The sequence below is a fragment of the Syngnathoides biaculeatus genome, chromosome 18, assembly GCF_019802595.1.
Source record: "Syngnathoides biaculeatus isolate LvHL_M chromosome 18, ASM1980259v1, whole genome shotgun sequence".
In the NCBI taxonomy this organism is placed as follows: Eukaryota; Metazoa; Chordata; class Actinopteri; order Syngnathiformes; family Syngnathidae; genus Syngnathoides; species Syngnathoides biaculeatus.
Window position 1 is genome coordinate 4,348,244 of NC_084657.1, and position 20,070 is coordinate 4,368,313.

The 20,070-nt window shown below is 40.4% G+C and overlaps 1 protein-coding gene and 1 pseudogene across 9 annotated transcripts in view; one reads left to right on the forward strand and one right to left on the reverse strand.

Moving 5' to 3' along the window:
• The window catches only part of LOC133491482 (RIMS-binding protein 2), a 71,982-nt gene that overhangs the window by 2,576 nt on the left and 49,336 nt on the right, over nt 1–20,070 (forward strand). For 8 of the 9 annotated variants that reach the window (XR_009792419.1, XR_009792418.1, XM_061802647.1 and 5 more), the window contains exons 3-7: nt 15,900–16,007; nt 16,199–16,327; nt 16,991–17,167; nt 17,286–17,507; nt 17,936–18,121. Coding sequence is in view for 7 of the 9 variants with exons in the window: in XM_061802647.1 (XP_061658631.1) it covers nt 15,900–16,007; nt 16,199–16,327; nt 16,991–17,167; nt 17,286–17,507; nt 17,936–18,121 (822 nt within the window). In the remaining 2 variants the exon portion in view is untranslated. The remainder of the gene's footprint in view (nt 1–15,899; nt 16,008–16,198; nt 16,328–16,990; nt 17,168–17,285; nt 17,508–17,935; nt 18,122–20,070) is intronic. The other variant, XM_061802654.1, reaches the window with a different exon arrangement.
• LOC133491552 (uncharacterized) lies at nt 11,270–11,946 on the reverse strand (annotated as a pseudogene).

Here is a 20,070-nt window from a genome sequence, read left to right on the forward strand (position 1 = left end):
AAATACATATAACATTATTCACTTCAATGTCTATACGAAAAAATAAATGTGAGTGGAGAGCGCGTCATCCGTGCGCAAAGTTGCAGAAGTGTCATTCTACGATATCCAAGTGGTCGCAATATTGGCTGCATCCTCTGTCCGTGATGTCACCCGGACATTCGCCAATGAAAACACGCGGTGAACACTAACTATGGGAGACAAACCCACCCCTTCTGACACGGAAGCTCTTTTTGAAAAGGAGAACACCACACAACCGAGTGAAGTTACCGAGGCAATATTACACTATTGTTTCGAGCCATATTCAGATGTTATACGACCACGGCCAAACCGTATCCCTGTCCGATCAACTTCCGCGGCGGAGATGAGCCATCGCGGATGAGGCGGCCGGCGTGGCTTATGACAGAGACGAGCGTTCCTGCTTTAGGGGGATGTTCACAGATGCCGCAGTACTGAGCAACACAGTCGAGCCGGGCCGCTTTTTGCGCGCACGCGGCTGAGTGAGGCATTCTTAGCTGGATTCTTCAAAGCCGCCCCCGTCCAGAGAGCCCGATGCGCAGCCTTCGCAGAAGCAGTGACCGCCGAACGCGGCGCCTCAGGCGTTCTGGCTGATTTTCAGCGCCGTGCTGGCATACAATGGAGCCGAGCCGTGCTGGTTTTAGGGGGATGTTCAAAGCCGCCGCAGTACTTGTTGAACATCGTCGAGCCGGGGCGCATTAGTGCCTACCTGTTCTTTGGAACCCACGAAGCTCTCGTCCTCTGCACCCGTGCAATCCATTTTTCACAACGAACCGGGTGTCTTGCAAACTTATGAAGGCTAAATCCATTCTACCGAGTGTTAAAGTAATGTCCTGCAATGCAATGAGCTGGCATTTTGGCTAACACGAAGGAACAACGAGCTACCTTCCGGAGGTAAAATTAATGGAAAAGAATGAGTCCACTTGGGGATGCCGCTGTCCTTTACGTCACTTCCTGCTTCTTTTCGAAAACAAATCCCTCGAGAGGATTTTCATGGCGGGAGTTACAAAAAGCTGTATATGTCAAAATCATGTTTTGTGGTGGAAAAAAACACATGGGATCATATTGGCTGACGTTTTTTTCATTAATAACGTACTAAAAATCATCCATTTCATGACAGGAGCCCTTTAAATGAGCCAAGATTTGTCAAAATGTGTGTTAAGGGAATTTTGACATCGGCTGGTTTGGTAGCAAGTGACAAAAATCCAAAATAGAGACATTCTGTTTTTTTGTCGTAAGATCACATAACCTGCCCAATGTACCAACCATCAATCATAAAAAAATCCAGATACCACTACATATGTCAAGTGAAAAGAGAAAATATTGTCAACAGAGTGCATGTGTGATCATATCACAGTATTAGCTCTTCTATCAGCACTAACTTCTATCTCATTGTTGGACAGGAACATAGTATCGCGAAATGTGAGAATATGTTATTTGCTTTGTACACAGTACTGTGTACAATTTTAGGAAACATAATAATGGTGAAAACTGTCAGTTGCTGTAACTTACCAGATCATTTTTTACTTGGAGCTGCTTGTTGTGAATACAAAAATTTACCATTGAAGGCCAATTCTGAAGGCCTTTCATCATGCTGAATCTGGTTGGAACAACCATTTCAACCTGAGTATGACATAGCAAGCATTTTCAAAATTTAGGTGATGATTTCTCAGAAAATGTTGTTTAAAAAATTGCCTTTATGGGGGAACGTTCATGTGTGATGTGTTTTCACCTGTAGAAAATCTAATCAAAAACCATCTTTTAACAAGATTAAAACAGTAAAAGAATGATTTCTCAACATATCTCCTTGAACATCTTATTTCTTCTGCTAGTCAGGGAAGCCATTCTCCAATTGTATGACACGTTTAACTGAAAACTGTCCACCAATGGCTCGTACAGGCCAAAACTCAATATTTGTTCCCTATTTTGTATACAGTACACCAATGAATGGAACAGAAGTTTAATTGTTCATTGGTAGATTTAGTTCGTTTAATTCCTCAGGCTACCAAAGTAAGAGTCTTGTGATCCAACATTACACAACGGTAGATTGAATAGAGAGTCTATTAGTGACGTGGACTATTGAATAAAATCATGTGAGACACAAAAATGTCTTGTTTGATTTGTTCTCAAGTACATCAGCTGTAGCTTCAACGTGTGTGACGGCAGTGAAGCAGTGTAAAGCTAATAAACAACCTTCTTGAGCTCAAACATGTTATGCCCAATGTGTTTTATCTGAATAAAGCAAGTTTAGTCAGATGAGAACAATGTAAACAAAATAAGATTTGAAGGCTAGCATACAGTAAATTGGCTCGTGACAGTTCTCTTAGGATGCCAGAGAGCAATTGTACGTTCTGATTGAGGAATCATGTGGACGTAGTCTTTCTAACTGAAGTTTTGCCCTCTGCCATGGCTGCCCAGTCCAAACAACTAACTAACTAAGAGGAGTAATGTTGCCAAGACTCTATTTTTATGTGCCAGCTAGCTGCACGACAGATTAAATTTATGTCAAATCAGTATTGGTATGTTGTCAGGCTTCTAATTGGTACTACAAGTGTAAAACTGCAACTCCACTTTAAAATTTGTTACACATGCTCAACTGCGTGTCTCATGCAGGCTCCCTGTGTTGTAGTCTGTGTTGCCTCTTGAACGATCAATAGGGAGCCAACATCATTCCAGCGTCATCTCCATGGAAACGAGCTATAGTCGTTGTTATGATTGGGCACTGCCTGAATGCTGGCTTTTTTGTGATAGGATGATGAAAGAAGTCTTCCCCACCCCCTCCTCTCAATGACACCCACCGTTTTATACACTCGTTTTTTTCAATCGTCCCTTTTCTTCACCTTTATGACGCTGGAAATAACATGAGATCAAGCAGCTTGACGTGGTCTTCTTGCATCTGGATAAAAGGAGTAAGCGGAACCGATCAGCACGGACTCGTAGCAGAAGAGCTAAAATACCACGGACATATCAGCCTAACAGGGACACCGCAGTTGGAAGCTGTTAGTTGGAGTCCTCCTGCATTTTTGTCTCGCCGTATTTTTTCTTGTTTGCTAATTTAGTTTGGGCCTATATGTTTTGTTTCATCATGACGTGCAATATCTACACAGTTTCTTCTCCTGGTTCTTACAAATCAGGCACAGACGACAGTGGAGAGGCACGGCTGAACAATTTTTCCTAGGAGGAAGCGTAACTCTAAAGCTTGAATCTGTACTAAGAACATTTTGAGTCTAATGACAATGACCGTAACTAAATTGCTGTCGGTGGCAGAGGATGGCCTGTGTTTTTTTTGAGAGCATTGCTCTCATTTTGGAAGACGTCATTGCTTGGGAATGACAACAGCTTTGTCTTTAAATGATGGGAAATCCACAAAACCTTAACAGGTTTCTTGCTCCTTCTTTTGTGGCTAGTGACAATGTCGTTAAATGTCCTTAGTTTGGTTCCAGACATTTCAATTTGTTTTTGAAAAAGAGCTCTGCTTGTAAAGTGAGTACCTTATGTTTCAAAAGACAACTTGCCAGAATTTTTCCATGCACTTCTCCACTCAGTTAAAAGCTTGTGTGAGCTTGCTATTACCATCTGTACTACTTCAATCCAGTCCACTTTTTATTTTTTACTTCTTGACTAAGTGAGAGTGATGTATGATCTGTGGACTCGGCCAGAGCCACCTGACCAGAAATCTGCACAAGTAAATATGGAGTGCCGACAGGAGACCCAAAGTCTTGAACAAACACAACTAAATTTGGGGAAATCAGAAGACTGCAGAGATGAGGGTCAAGGACTCCTGGACAAGGCTATGCCACGCTTGGCTAATATCACATCAACGTCATTGTTAAGAAAGAGGCACCACTCGCTCTGTGCAAACCTAAATGGTTTTGAAGCTGAAGGCAAACACAAGGTACGTGTTTTTGTGTTGTCTTGCCACTTTTAGTGGATGACAAAAAAACATGTAGTTTAGGTTGAATGTTATATCACATAAACACCAGAAAATAATGTTATAGACTTGATTTTTAGCTAATATCCAATCCCACTTTAAAAAAAGTAAACACTGGAAACTCAAACCTTGAGGAACCTTGAGAACTAAGCATGATAAATTACTCTTTGGGACCCTCTTGGGGGTGGCCGCTGTTTAATTTTAAGGCTTCCAATTTAAGGTTTTTACTTGTATGTTATTTTTTTACTTGCCAGGAAGATATGATTTTCTTTAACAACAGTAGCATCAACTTCTCGGTTATTAAGCTTAAGAAGAGAAGCTGTTGTACATGATTAGGTAAAAATTGAAAAAAATTTCGAGTTTTCTATGAATGTTTATCTTGTGCTAAAAATAATCACTCCGAACTGATTCCCAATGGGTAGGGCAAAGAAAAGTCACATTCGTTGTGAGTTGTTTAAAAACTGGTATTTTCTCCAGGTTGGATAAAAGTGCTGATGCCCTCTTTAAGGTCCATTTGTAGATAAAAGCAGTGGAATTTCTTTATTGAAATAGGAAGAAAACCTCTGATTAGGAACAACTTGTTGATTGTGTGGTCCTCTGAGCTCAACACCTGTTTGGATACCACATGGATGGCTTGCTATTTGTTTGGTTTACCCACACACACACACTGAGTGCCTTTTAATTATATTTTGTATCAGATGTCCTCATAAATGATGCGTGTGGAGCTTGTGCCCGATTACGTCTTTGCACTTTTATTAAACTTAAACTTCAGTTCCATTCTTTTTATAACAGTAATTCTGGTAACTTGTGACACCTGCGTGAACTTTTGGTGCTCTTGGGGACTTGAGGAATGCTGTATATTTAAAATAATTAAATAGCTGAATGGCGTTTTCTTACCAGTGTTTCAGGTCTTTAAATTTCATATGATTTTTGTTTTTCACGACTGGTTCGCTACTCAAGTAGTTTTTCAAAAGTTTGTTTACGCTGGAGCCAACTCTAACTGGACAGGTCAAATGAGGACCATGTTACACAAAGGTGTACACATATTGAGAAGAGACACTAATGCTTGTGGTGCTTATGTCAGTCGACCTACTTTGTACCTGTGGGAAAGCAGAAAGTGGAGCGCTGTAGTTTCATATAAGACCTCTTTATCTGTCTTTTACTATTCCTTTGCTTGAACTGCCTAACGCATATCTGAAAGCACCCATTTCTTTAATCATCAAAGTTTGAAATATTTAGAGAACCAATTTCATGTCTGTTAAAAAACTAAAACATGCTGTATGAAAATAGCTCATTGCATCTCATTTATTAATTTTCTTTAAGATAGACTTTCTATAACGTTCTAAATGGTTTCATTTCCACATGGTTCCTGCATATTGACATGTTATTACTTATGAATGATTTATCGACGAGGGTGAGGGTACTCTCTGGAGTATTTGTCTCAGCACACCCCATCTCACCCCACTGTCCAGCTGTGTATGTAGGTGTATGGCGTATACAGTCTCAATGGAACAGGGGTCATGCACTGCTTTCGTTGTCTCATGCAAAAGCAGTCACTTCAGTCTCACCCGTGTTTAATGGAGTATACTATAGTGTTCATATTTGGAGAAATATCCGTTGCTGCAATTTTTAGCTAAATCTACTTTTTAAGTCAGTAATTAAACAAAAAAAAGCACGTGTACTCTACATACCTTGCTTGCATGGTAGAAACAAAAAAATTAAGTCCTATTGTCCATATTATTGGATTATCCATCTATCCATCCATCTGTCCATCCATCCATCCATTATCTACCGCTTTTCCGGGTTTGGGTCGCGGGGGAAGTAGCTTCAGCAGGGATACTCAGATTTCCCTTTCCCCAGCCACTTCTTCCAGCTCTTCCGAAGGGATCCCGAGGCGTTCCCTAGCCTGCCTAGAGACATAGTCTCTCCAGCGTGTCCTTGGTCGTCCTTGGGGTCTCTTTCCGGTAGGACATGCCAGGAACACCTCACCAGGGAGACGTCCGGGAAGCATCTGAATCAGATGCCCCAGCCACCTCATCTGGCTCCTCTCAATGCGAAGGAGTAGCAGCTCGACACTGAGGCACTCCCGGATGACCGAGCTTCTCACGCTATCTCGAAGGGAGAGCCCGGACACCCTGCGGAGGAAACTCATTTCAGCCGCTGCATTCTTCTCTCAATCGTGAACAAGACCGCAAGATACTTGAACTCTTCCAGTTGGGGTTGGATCTCATCCCTGCCCTGGAGAGGGCACGCCACCCTTTTCTGACTGAGGACCATAGTCTTGGAATATCGAGGTGCTGATTCTCATCCCAGCCACTTCACACTCAGCTGCGAATCTCTCCAGTGAGAGCTGGAGATCAGGGCTTTATGAAGCCAACAGAACCACATCATCTGCAAAGAGCAGAGGTGCGATGCTTAGGCCACCAAACCGGACACCCTCCACGCCTTGGCTGCGCCTAGAGATTCTGTCCATAAAAGTTATGAACAAAATCGGTGACAAGGGCAGCCTTGGCGGAATCCAACTCTCACCGGAAACGAGTCCGACTTATTGCCAGAAATGTGGACCAAACTCTTGACAGCGGTCGTATAGGGACCGAACAGCTCGTATCAAGGCGTTCGGTACCCCATACTTCCGAAGAACCCGCCCACAGGACTCCCCGAGAGACATGGTCGAATGCCTTCTCCAAGTCCACAAAACACATGTAGACTGGTTGGGCGAACTCCCACGCACCCTCGAGGATCCTGCAGAGGGTGTAGAGCTGGTCCACTGTTCTGCAGCCAGGACAAAAACCACATTGCTCCTCCTGATTTCGAGACTCGACTTCCTGACGGACCCTCCTCTCCAGTACCCCTGAGTAGACCTTACCAAGGAGGCTGAGGAGTGTGAGCTCTCTGTAGTTGGAACACACCCTCGGGTCACCCTTCTTGAAAAGGGGGATCACCATCCCAGTCTGCCAATCCAGAGGCACTGTCCTCGATGTCCACGTGATGTTGCAGAGGCGTGTCAACCAGGACAGCCCCACAACATCCAGAACCTTTATGAACTCTCATCAAATCTCATCCACTCCCGGGGCCCTGCCACCAAGGAGTTTTTTTAACCACCTCGGTGACCTCAACCCTAGAGATAGGAGAGCCCACCTCAGAGCTTCATTTTATATGTAAAAAAATAACAACACTCCACTTACATGGGGTTTCTGCCAGTCTGCAGTCTTCCTCCCATTCCAAAAACCCGCAAGTTAGGCTAATTGAAGAATATAATTTGTCTGTCGATGTGAACGTGAGTGTAATTTGTTGTTTGTCCATATGTGCCCTCCCATTGACTGGTGACCAGTCCAGGGTCTACTCCACCCCTTGGACAAAATTTGCTAAAATAGGTCCCAGCTCAACCCTAATGGTAATGAGGGCAGGTAGTGTAGAATAAGGATGAGTGGATATGAAAACTTCCCTTACCACCCATTAGTTTGCCTTGTTACATTTAAGGACAACATGCAAATCAGTAAGGACGTGCATTACAGTATCTCAAAAGTATGTCACATTTGTGGCACAATGCATCAACATTTTGTGGTCCAGGACAACAACCAAATTATTGACAATTTACCTTCATTACATAAAGCATGTACTGGATTTAGTATAGTAACATTAACATTGGATATCCATCCATCCATTCATTGTATACACCCCTTATCCTGGTTCGGGTGACGAGGGACTGGAGCCTCTCCCAGCTGACTTCAGGTGAAAGATGGACTACACCCTGAACTGGTCGCAAGTCAGTTGTAGGGCACGTATGGACACTGTTATTGAGTAGGAGTTGAACCCACGCTACCTGTACCAAAGTCAGGCTACTGAACCACTACACCATTACTGACTTTAATAATGGATATTTTTCCTTTTTTTTTTCCACATTTAAATCTGCATGAAGTATCATATTTTTATCAATACAGTCAGTTCATGGCGGCAGGTCCAGTTGTGATGGTTGTTTAATTATGTACACTGCAATTGGCTGGCAACCAGTTCATGGTGTACACTGCCTCTCGCCCGCCCGCCTTTGTATGCAGTGTGTGTGTGTGTGTTTATGCAGGTGTGTGTGTATATTTTTTATACATGTATAAAATGTTGTTTTGCAGCCCATCTGGCCTTTTTCCAATTATACTTCTCTCAAGAATCACATGTCAGTGCCTTATCTTTTTTTTTAACATAATGCTTTAATAACCCCAAAAGTCTGAGGGGATGTGATTTTTTTTTTATGTTTCGTTCCCAAGAGATTGATACAGCTATATTAATGGATTATAATTATTGCTCTTGTTGCTAGCTTGATATATAATGTGGTCCCCTTGCCTTTAATACATATGCAACATGAAATGTATTGCTATTTTTTTTTCTTTTTCGTTCTTTTTTTTTTTTTTTTTACCACATTTACCTTGTTTTTCATACAGCCTGTGTAATTTGAATTGGACATGCCATCATCACTTTAAGTATTCTGTGCCTTCATGAGTATCTAAAATGATAGACATCGTCTGATTTGTAATGAACATATTTTGCTCCGGACCTTTTTTTGTTGACATTGGCCAGGATAAACAGTCAAAACATTATGAGAAAGCACATTTTATCTCTTCATTTATTATTTAGACCTCACCCAGACGGTGATTACTGGGGACGTGGGTGTCGATTGCTCAGTGCTTGGGGGATAAAAGCAATCTTTTATGTTGGCTCTTTGTCCTCTTGCCGCATCAGGCAGACCCCCTATAATTCGTCAGCGTCAGGTACCCCAAGGGTGTCTGACTGATAAATACAGAAGGAGATTTGAAACAACACTTAATGATCTTCATGACATATACAAGCATTAGGAGCTGTTGTTTTTAAAATCACCTCGCACAATGAGCATCCTTTTGGAGTGCTTTGAGTATCAAGATAGCAGTCCAATGATGTTGTACAAATCACATATCACTGAATTATAAATTATTATATTAAATTATAATTTATTCTAAATTCTACTAGACATATGATACTTGGCTGACTTTTTCGTAGTTCTAGCTTTGTATATACTCATGTATGCATGTCTTTAGTGTAGGGTACCATCTGCTGCCACAAATTACTGATGTTGGTGTTTCTGCAAAATCAACTTGTAGACATTTTATCGTCTCTTATGATGGCCTGAGAACTACAGTGCTGTAAAAAAGTATTTGCAACTTCCCTGATTTCATTTTTTCTTTTGCATATCTATCACACAAAGGTTTCAAATCGTCAAACCAGTGTAATATCACTCAGAGACAGCCCAAGGAAATATAAAATGCATTGTCCAATGACAATTAAATTTATTAAGACACACAGAAAAACCAAACCTTTCTGACCCTCTGTGAAAACGTAACTGCCCCCAGGACCTATTAACCGGTTCTGCCACCCTTGGCAGCAATAACTAAAATCAAGCGCTTGGGATAAGTAGTATTAGTCTTTCAAATCGTTCTGGAGGAATTTTTTTCCCATTCTTCTTTGCAGAATTGTTTCAACTCTGCCATATTGGATGGTTTTCTTGCATAAACTGCCCATTTGAGGTCACACCACTGCTTCTCAATTGGATTTAAATCCAGACATTGACTAGGCGACTCCAGTCATTCATATGTAGACCTGCTGTTTCGGATCGTTGTCCTGCTGCATGATCCAAGAGCCCTTGAGTTTGAGGGCACGAAGTGAGGGTTGGACGTTCTCCTTCAGGATTTTCTGGTACAGAACAGAATTCATTATTCCATCAATCACAACAGGTTTTCCTGGTCATGAAGCACCAAAGCAGCCCCAGACCATCACACTGCCGCCACCATTTTGTCATAAATTTCTATTTATCAAATGCGGTCCCATTTTTATGCCAGATATAACAGGCCGCACACCTTCCAAAAAGTTACATTTTTGATTCGTCAGCCACAGACTGTTTCTCCAAAAGACTTGAGGATCATCAAGATATGGTTTGGCAAATGTGAGATGAGACTTTGTATTCTTTGGTGACAGCATGGTTTTTTACCTGGGAACTCTGCCATGGATACCATTTTTGGCCAGCGTCTTTCTTACGGTAGCATTAAAAACCCTGACCTGAACTGATGCTAGGACTAGGTATTTAGATGTTGTTAAAGGTTCTTTTGTGACCTCCGTGATGAGTCATTGTCAGACCTTTGAATAATTGTATTCATGGTAATGTTGTGGGAGCAGCTCACAGGGCTGTTCCCAGTTTTCTCCATTTGTGGATAATGGCTCTGACTGTTGTCTGCTGGAGCCCCATAGCTTTGGAAATGACTTTGTAACCTTTTTGAGACTGATGGATTTCAATTACTTTTTTTCCCTCATTCCTTCTTAAATTTGTTTGGATTGTGGCATGATGCATTGGTTCTTGAGGTCTTCTAGCTTATTCCATATTCTCTGACAGATTCTATCGAAGGGATTTCTCGAGTCAACAAGTATGATGGTAATCAGCTTTGGGTGTATTTGTGAAATTGAACCAACCTTTCCCAGATGTGGTTAGTCACAGTGACTGTGATGTAAGAACTGCGAGTCAGATGTGCTAACCACCACCATAGCGCCAAGCCCACCTTATTCAGTAAAACATCATATAAAATGCATTGTATGTCAGACCTGACAGGATTTGTGCATGTTGTTTTTAATTAGATTATAAATCATTTACAACCTTGTTTTGTTAGTTTGTTGTGGTAGAAAAAGATTGCAGGCAAAAGAGAGAGACTTCATGTAAACCTCTTCCCAAGCTACACATTGAATAAAACTTTTACATATTGTGTAACAGTCAGGCCATCTTATCAAAAAAGATTGGAAGTAATACACAAAAACCAACTTGCAAAATTCGCTAAACTCGATAAAGTCGCTTATTGTACAGCACCTCTGCTGGTTGGAGCCAAGTAGTTTATGCCATTTTGTCATTACGGTGTTAAGCTCCATACAGTAAATTATGGTCTGCGACTTTGTTGTCATATTCACTGTGTTCAATTTATGTTACCCCATCGTGTAAATTGTTGCTTGTTGATATATAGATTGAGTTTTTTTTTTTTTTTTTTTTTAACTCTGGTCATTTGATACATATTTCAGTGTAGTAATATTTTCACAATATATTCTCTTTAGTTACTGTTATGGGTATACAGTGAAAGTATTCTGCCCCCTTGAACTTTTCAACCTTTTGCCACATTTCAGGCTTCAACCATAAAGATATAAAATTTTAATTTTTTTGTCAAGAATCGACAACAAGTCAGACAAAATCGTGAAGTGGAATGAAGTTCATAGGATATTTTAAACTTTTTCAACAAATAAAAACCTGAAAAGTGAGGCGTGCAATATTATTTGGCCCCTTTACATACATACTTTGTAGCACCACCTTTTGCTACAATTACAGATGCAAGTCGCTTTGGGTATGTCTCTATCAGTTTTGGACATCGAGAGACTGAAATCCTTACCCATTCATCTTTGCAAAATAGTTCGAGCTCAGTGAGGTTGGATGGAGACCGTTTGTGAACAGCAGTCTTCAGCTCTGCATTGTGGCCAAAAAGTTGGATTTTGGTTTCATCTCGCCAGAGCACCTTCTTACACATGTTTGGTGTGTCTCCCAGGTGGCTTTTGGCAAACTTTAAAAGAGACTTTTTATGGATATGTTTGATAAATGGCTTTCTGGTTGCCACTCTTCAATAAAGGCCAGATTTCTGCCGTGTACGACTGATTGTTGCCCTACGGACAGACTCTCCCACATCAGCTGTAGATCTCTGCAGTTCATCCAGAATGATCATGGGCCTCTTGGCTGCGTCTCTGATCAATCGTCTCCTTGTTCGAGGTGTAGGTTTAGAGGGAAGGCCTGGTCTTGGTAGATTTGCAGTGGTCTGATACTCCTACCTTTTCAATATGATTGCTTGCACAGTGCTCCTGCTTAAAGCTTGAGAAATCTTTTTGTATCCAAATCAGGCTTTAAACTTCTCCACAACTGTATCTTGGACCTGCCTGGTGTGTTCCATAGTCTTCATGATGCTCTTTGAACAGAACCCTGAGACTATCACAGAACAGGTGCATTTATACAGCGACTTGATTACACATAGGTGGTTCTATTTATCATCATCAGTCAACATTGGATCAGTCAGAGATCCTCATTGAACTTCTGGAGTGAGTTTCCTGCACTGAAAGTAAAGGGGCCGAATAATATTGCTCGCCCCACTTTTCAGTTTTTTATTTGTCAAAAAAGAAAAAATATCCAATAAATTTAATTCCACTTCATGATTGTGTCCCACTTGTTGTTGATTCTTGACAAAAAAGGAACATTTTATATCTTTGTGTTCGAAGCCTGAAATGTGGCGAAAGGTTGAAAAGTTCAAGGGGGGGCGAATACTTTCACAAGGCACTGTAAATCCCCAAAAATATTTTACAATTCTGACTGCACAACTTTATGAATTGATATAATCAAAAATGTTACAATCGTTCTTAAAAAAAATTGGAAATAAAAACCAACAAAAAAACCGCTGATGCAAAGCTGACTCACAAGCTTTTTGCAGAAGTAAATGTCCCTCTCACACCAATGATCAGTGAAGTCATTAAACTCGCATCCGGACAGTCTTTCTTAGTTGCACAAGTGCTCACGCAGCAAAGTCAGCTTGTCAGAGCTTTGAAGGTGTAGGAGTTCTATATTTTGCTGAATCACTCCTTGAAAAGTGCACCTACATTTCTTCCCACACAAGTGAACCAGCCTGTTTTAGTTCAGATTGCTGAGCTGTTCAAGAATACATAAAAATGTTTTGTTGCCTCAGGCAGTGCTATTAGACCTGAACTTGATTGTCCTCACAGGGAAATTGTTTCCCACATGCCATAGATGAACTCCACAAGATCACTGTCAGTTAAAACAGACAGTTCAGGACAAAAACACAACAATTACTGCAACACAACCCTCAATAGCTCAATAGCTCCTGTTGTATTGGTAGCTCTGATTGCGGGGATGAGGCTTTTCCCAAAGAGACCCCTCCTGCACCTGAAAGCATTGGGATGAGTTATTCATGCAGTGGGTTAGTAATGTCCTATACTGTTGAAGCTACATTACGGTAGCTTTGTTATTGGGTTCAGTGAGCTTGGGTACGGGCAGGCTAATGATTTTTGCAACAGTATCGGTTATGTGTGTGAGTTTAGTTCATTTCTGAACAGGTGGAACAGTATAGTAAAATGAACTGAATGATGCTTTGATAGAGATACAGAAGGTGATGTGGGCCAGTGATAATGTTGAATATTTTCAATATTGGTCAGTTTAAAAAGCATCACTTCTTCAGTTGTACACAAGCCACTTAAATATAGATGCAAATGGGGTATACAGTCGGTAAATGAGTCTCCCCCATGCTAAGGCTATCCTGACAGCTTGTGTAGAGAGACCCTTGGCCCCCTGCTACTGAGTTACATCTGCCTTGCTAAATGATCCAGGTCCATGTGTTCTGAGAGAGCTCAGTAGAGGGAAGAATAATTTATGTGGCCTTGAGTGGACTTCACAACTTACAGGGAGAAAAATGAAGTGTAATTAAAACTTATTTCCTGATTTTTAAAACAATTTCAATATTATGTAGGAACATTTCACAAATATGAATTGATTCCCATTTTAAGTGCAGGTGAAGGATCAGTTTGGGGCCAGCTGTCCATGCCACAATTTGGGGATTAGCTAACTCCTCAAACCACTAACAAAATAACACCATCTAATATTATCGTTCGTAAACAGAAAGTAATCCCCTGCAGAACTTGTCATGTCTGTGAAAAAGAACTCTCGAGCCAACGTTCTAACCAGTTGCGCCACCGTGTCACCTGGTCCGATGTCGTACAAAAAAAAAAGTATAGTATATCATACTAGATCTAAAATCTCCAATTTTTAACTTTATACAAGCAATCCATTCCATGCTCTGCTCCAGCACTTCTATTCAGCGATACCTAGACAGCATGTGACAACACATTTTTAAGGTGCTAACAAAGTAGCAAGGAGTAAGAGTTGATGTTAGTCATTTATTTACACACCAATGAAAGTTCACTGTCAAACTAAACTTCCATGTAAAATTTGAATGTTCAAATACATAACAGACCTCATTTCTGCCTCTTGCCCGAAATAGGTGGGATAGGCTACACCTCGCCCGTCATCCTTGTGGGGATAAGCATTACAGAAAATGCATGGATGGTTGGTTGTTTGTTGAGGTTATTTTTCATCCATCCATGTATTTTGTGAGCTGTTTCTCCTCACAAAGGTCACGGGAGTGCTACTTGTTTTTCATGTTTATATTCTATGTTTTTAAAAATTTTATTCAGTTGTAGGTCGTATTTTTAAATGTACTTCATGGAACCCATTGGCTAATAAGAAATGGGCCAGTTTTTCTCATACCTTATGCTGCTGACTTTTGTATTGTTATTGTATCTCTCTATCTTGCGATCTTGTTGACTATCTGCAACCGGGATCACGGCACCAAATCTTAGATATTTAAAGAGTGCTGCATTCCTGTGAGACTTCTTTCAGAATCTGTTAATCGGTTTCTTTTTTCTGGCCCATTTTGCCAATGGTGTTGCCTCAGAACTACAAACACCTTCATATAGGTTGTATTGAAAGGTGTTGATCTCCTTGGGCCACACCCACACTCATTATACAAATGCAGAGCCCCTGGTATGATTAAATTCATTAGGAATATGCCTGATAGTCATGATATGGTCAAAATGCTTTCCTAATAATGTTGCACACAGTGTATTGAAAATGGACCATGTGTCCATTACAATTGTATGTCATGCTGCAGTCGATTTATTTAAAAACATTTTGTGGTACAAAATTCTGCACCATATATAAATATTTAGGAAGTTGGATATTGTGATTTAATTATTCCAAATATGATTGTGATGTTCAAGGGATTAAAAAAACACATCATTAACAGTCGTCTTGTCAATGAATGTCGTGTTAAGAGTTTGTAAAACATGTTTTTGTTTTTTTTTTTTAATTCCAGGCATCTATTCCTTCCTACACAGGGCTATAGGGAGCTGGATTTTTTTTTTCTTTTTGCACCCTTTCACTATCATGTTCGCACTAAGTAATATATGTGTCCTCAAATACCTTATGCTTATCTGTTTGGGTTGTTTCTGAGAGATACCGTCTAAATAATATTGGAAGAGGATCGTTCAAACAGCCTCAGATGCAAGTTTAGTACATAACTGATAATTAATCCAGAGTTTAAGATCGTTTACAGCACCAGTTACAATTTTTAGAGAATTATAGTCAACCTGTTACTAAGACCACATTATTCACAAAATGACACTTAGCATTTTAATTTTTGTGTGTGAAAGGTTAAAATTTTGTCCAAACAAATTATACAGTATGGTGTGCTCCAAAAAACACATACACATTGTTTTTGACGTTTAAAAAAAAGTCTGATGATAATTTGGGGGAACCACAGTTATTCCCCTCAAACATCATTACCATTGTTTAAAAAAAAAAAAAAAGATTCTTTCATGTATGTCTGGCAAGATCCATTTGTCTTGGTCAACGCAGAACAAATTTCAATAATCGTTTCATTCTCGGTTGCGTCTGAAATTATCTTTGAGTTCTCAGCAGGCAAATTTTGTTTCGGCTCTCACAAGTCTCGGCGTAATGTAAAGAGAGCACATCATAGTGTGGCGCACTGGCAGTCACTCTCTCCACCGTACAGCGTGGGTGCAGAGCTCTTCCATTTATGCTGAGCGAGTGTGGTGTAATAGATTGGTCAGCCTATTGAGTTGCTCTAATGAAAAGCCTGTCCAGTGGTGGTCTTCTGTCAACTATCATCAGGAAGTGTTATGGATGCAGGCGAAAGCTTTTTGTTGCACAGCCATACTAAAGTATATGAGAATGCCCACGTTATCTTATAAAATAAGATTTTTAAAAAACAATGTTTTGATTCTCATGTGCCAGTATTTTTTAACATCCATTTAATGATTTTTGTTCCAGAATGGTGCAGACTACCGGTTTCTGGTAAGGCAAAACTTTGAACTCTTGCGTGCTCTCGATGAGCTTAAGAAGACATGCAGCATACTGAGGGAGGAAAATTGCCTGCTGGTAAGTTTAAGAGTTGCCATTCTTTACTGAAGATGACATAGTAACTGTTGCATATGTTTCCCAAGAAACCTGTTTTTAAAAAAGGGAGACAATAGTGGTAATAGTGGTAATAATTTTCAGGTGTGTAGTTACTTTTTTTCCAATTCACTGCAGGCTTTGTACGGTGTTATTTGTTATGCCCATGTTTTTAGCGGAAGAGCAGTGCTCCAGAAACCGAGGAGAAGGTCAGGCGGCTGAGGAGAAAGAACACAGAGCTGGCAGTGCTTGCCAAAAGGCTGGAGGAGAGGGCCCGGAAATTGCAGGAGGCTAACCTCAAAATGGTATATTGCACACATTTAACAGTGTTCATGTTTTTTATTGGAACTATGTTGACCAGGCAGTTTGTCCTCACTCTGACCCAGATGCTCGAATTTACTCATCAAGCTGCTGAGTGCATGTGGTGAATAGGACCCTTGTTGAAAATATAATGTAATAACAATCCATCCCACTACAACTGTTTCCTTTGTTTGGCCCACTTATTGTCATGCATAAATAGTCTGCTTTGATAATTATTAGTGATCCGGAAGTGAAAAGGGTAAGATAGCATTGAATTTAGAAGCAATGCTTTGATTTAAAAACAAAAACATATATTTATATTGTGACCAGGGCTATGAACTGCGAATATATTTCTAGAATTGTGATTTGTAATTTTTTGGTTAATTACGTGGAGTTCAATCTAGAAGGTTTACATGTACGTATTTTATGTTGACTGCATCTAAATGCAAGGGGTTTTTGGTTCACAATGGTACTGACATCTTTTGATGGTGCACAGTAAACTAGTTCACAAAGTGGCATAATATGGTGCCACATGGCACAAGGAAAGTTCAGTTGCTGCTTACTAATGTTTTTTTAAAATTGTTTCATATTCATGATTTCATATAATTATGACATTACTCCTGCATTAGTGTAGGTTTGTAATAAAACCATATACTTCCTTTTTGTAGCTGAGTTCACCGTCACTGATAAGGCCTGGATCAGTGGAACAATACAAGAGGGCATTTGCACGTCAGCGAGCACGTGACCTGGCCCAACACGCAGATGCGCTGTTGTGCAAAGACAAGGAGATCGCTGCGCTTCAGAAGGACTTTAGGGAACTGGAGGCACGACTGGACACTGCTGAAGTACACATTTTTATTTCTAATTTCTCACCAACTCATGTCTTCAGACCACATTATTTTTTTCATATCTAGGCTTCACTTTTTTCACTGATTCTGGGCTTTTCTCTTTTTCTTTCTTAAGTTTGAACGTTTTTACCCTCCCTTTGTAAGGAATGCATCAGCCTGGCCTTTGTGGCACTTGTTGACACAAGCCTGCTCTCTGCTGGACAAAAATTGTACTGCTAAAAACCCTGCCCTTAACACGAACACACAGGCAGGCAGGCTTTCAGCTGTATGGATTTTGGTTTTGGTATCAACAGATGAATATGTGACAAGAGGTCAACATGTCTGCTTTTATTTTCAGGTATTTACATCTGGAACTAATTAACAATTTAGAACAGGGATGGTCAACTTAATCATGGAGGAGGCCACAATTTTTTTTTTTTTCAGCGCAACAAAGTGCAATACATGACCGAATAAGAGGCGGATAAAAGTGAATTTAAAAAAAGCATCTGGCGAGCTGCTAGCTACTAGTTTCATTGATGTTCCATGTTTCCAGAGTTATTGAATTATTGCCACGCTGATTTACCCTCCACTACACATGAGCGGTGGAAATACAAGAGAAATAGGGGTGTACTGTACCAAACCATGGCCACGAAAGCAGTACATAACTGTACCTACTTAAATGCTTGAATATGGCTATATAAAGTTTACTTGTAACCACTATTATACCAGTTTGTTGGAATTTAATAATCTGCATTTTACAGATATCATCTATACGTGTCTCTCTAGGGTTCCCCTATCCCTTCAAGGAGAGGGCAATTCGAGAAACTTCTCAGGGAGTCTCAAAGAGAAGTTTTACGGCTCCAAAGGCAGTTGGCCATCATCTCAACCACAGAGCACCAAAACCACAATCCTGATCCTGGTGGGACAGAGAAGTGTGAGATTTTTGCTGTGGTCAAGACTCCAGAAGAGAAGGTAAAAATCACTCCATACAGTGACAAACTCTACCAACGTCTTTGCAAGTGCCCCTGATGTGGTTCTGTGGGAAATTATATTATGGACCATGCATAAATTTTAACCTCAAATTAATACCATAGCATCATAACATTCAGCCCTGAATCTGATCGTATGTTTTACGCTGGCATGCATGTTGTTTGCCGTGTTATATAATGGCATGTCGTTTGATCCGATACTAATCTGCCTCAAGCCATAATGAGATGATTTCCTTTCTCGAACTTGAACCTCATCAAAGATAAAAAAACTCACACACTCATGATCCTCTCTACATTTAATACCTACCTTCTCTGGATTCAGTTCCTTGAATCACTTCCTACCCTTTTCACCTTTGAATTGATGCTTCGATTATGTTTGTCCACTGGCTATAAAGACAGAAATACACTTACATCATAGACGTAGGAATCAGTTACATAATGCGGGGTTGAGGTTCTTTAGTCAGTTAGTCAAGCACACCACTTAACTGTATTTTATGTGTAACCGGGAGAACATCTGTGCTTGATTAGAATATAATATTTATTGATGTTCATGTTTATCATGGCATTGTCTATACACTGTATCATATTCTTATTCTGCAAGTGGCTGTGATGTACAGTCTTTCCCCGTGAAGCTCAAATGAGAATGCCGATTGTGGTAATCTGTCCTTTGTGGGCCACACACACGCACTCACAGGCACACGAACACCCAGAACGGGGCCATGTTGTGTGAACTCTAATCCCCTTCAACAACAGAATGGTACAGTCCAGTAATCCGCTCTCTGTTGCTGTGGCAGCGGTGAGAGGGTTTTGGGTGGTAGGTAAGATTCAGCCACACCAAAGACTTTTCTGTCAAGTCCTGCTCTGGATAACTAGCAGGCCCAGCGACAGCCTTGATGTTGCCTCAGATCACGCAAAAGGGGTAGGTCATCGGATGAGTTCGTATTGTATTGGTGTGATACAGCTTTCCATGGCATTTCTTCTCAGTTTACCTCATCTGAGTTGTTTGGAAGCGAGATTTCAGTTGTGCTAAATTTAATATTGTCATGACATTTATCTTGGTTTCAATTTGGGATGGTGACAATAGCTTGCTCAAAGCATTGCGCGTTGTTTTAATTTATTACAGTTTTCAACTCCTGTCAGTGTTATATCATGACTTGGGAAAAAAAAGGACCTTAGGGTCCTTTCGCATTGAGTTCTTATAATTGTTAAAACATAATTTCTGCAGATTTGGTTGTTTTTTTTGCCAAATATTAATTCGGATTTACTTTTTTAAATATATATATATTTTTTTAGCATTGATACTTAAAATACACAAAGGTAGTCAAAACCCCACTTTTATGTTATTATTTGTAAGCCTTCAGATGATAAAGTTTTATATACTGACAGTGAAGGGATGCTATTGCATTTGATTGCTGGTCATCAATATGCTCTGTATTAAAAAAGAAAATCAACGGCTAGGCCAATCCATTAAGGTGCTTTTAAAAGAAGTGATCCAGTTACCCGTTTCAGTAGTCTGCAGGGATTACACCAATGTGCTTATGGCACTCTGGGACTGCTGAATGGGGTATGTTTCTGCTTTAGTGCACCAAGTGCCCAGGTTGTTCTTGATCCTTTAGTATGCATGGACCACCCCAGTGTGGAGTGTTTGTAGTGACACAATACTCCTGCATGTAGAGCTCAACAGTACTTTTTAGTCCTAACTGGCTATAGTACATCCGTTTTTAATTTTGTGGCTAGTGACTGACCTAAACTCCTATAGTAGTGACTGTGTGTTGAGGTTAAAAGACATAAAACAATTGTGGATTCAATCGGATCCGTCACTAAAACTCGTTAATATTTCTCCTGGACAACATGCTGCAGTCTGATCTAATATCCAAATGAATCTGTTTTCTAACAATCCCAACTCATGATTAATGAGTACTGTATAGTTGC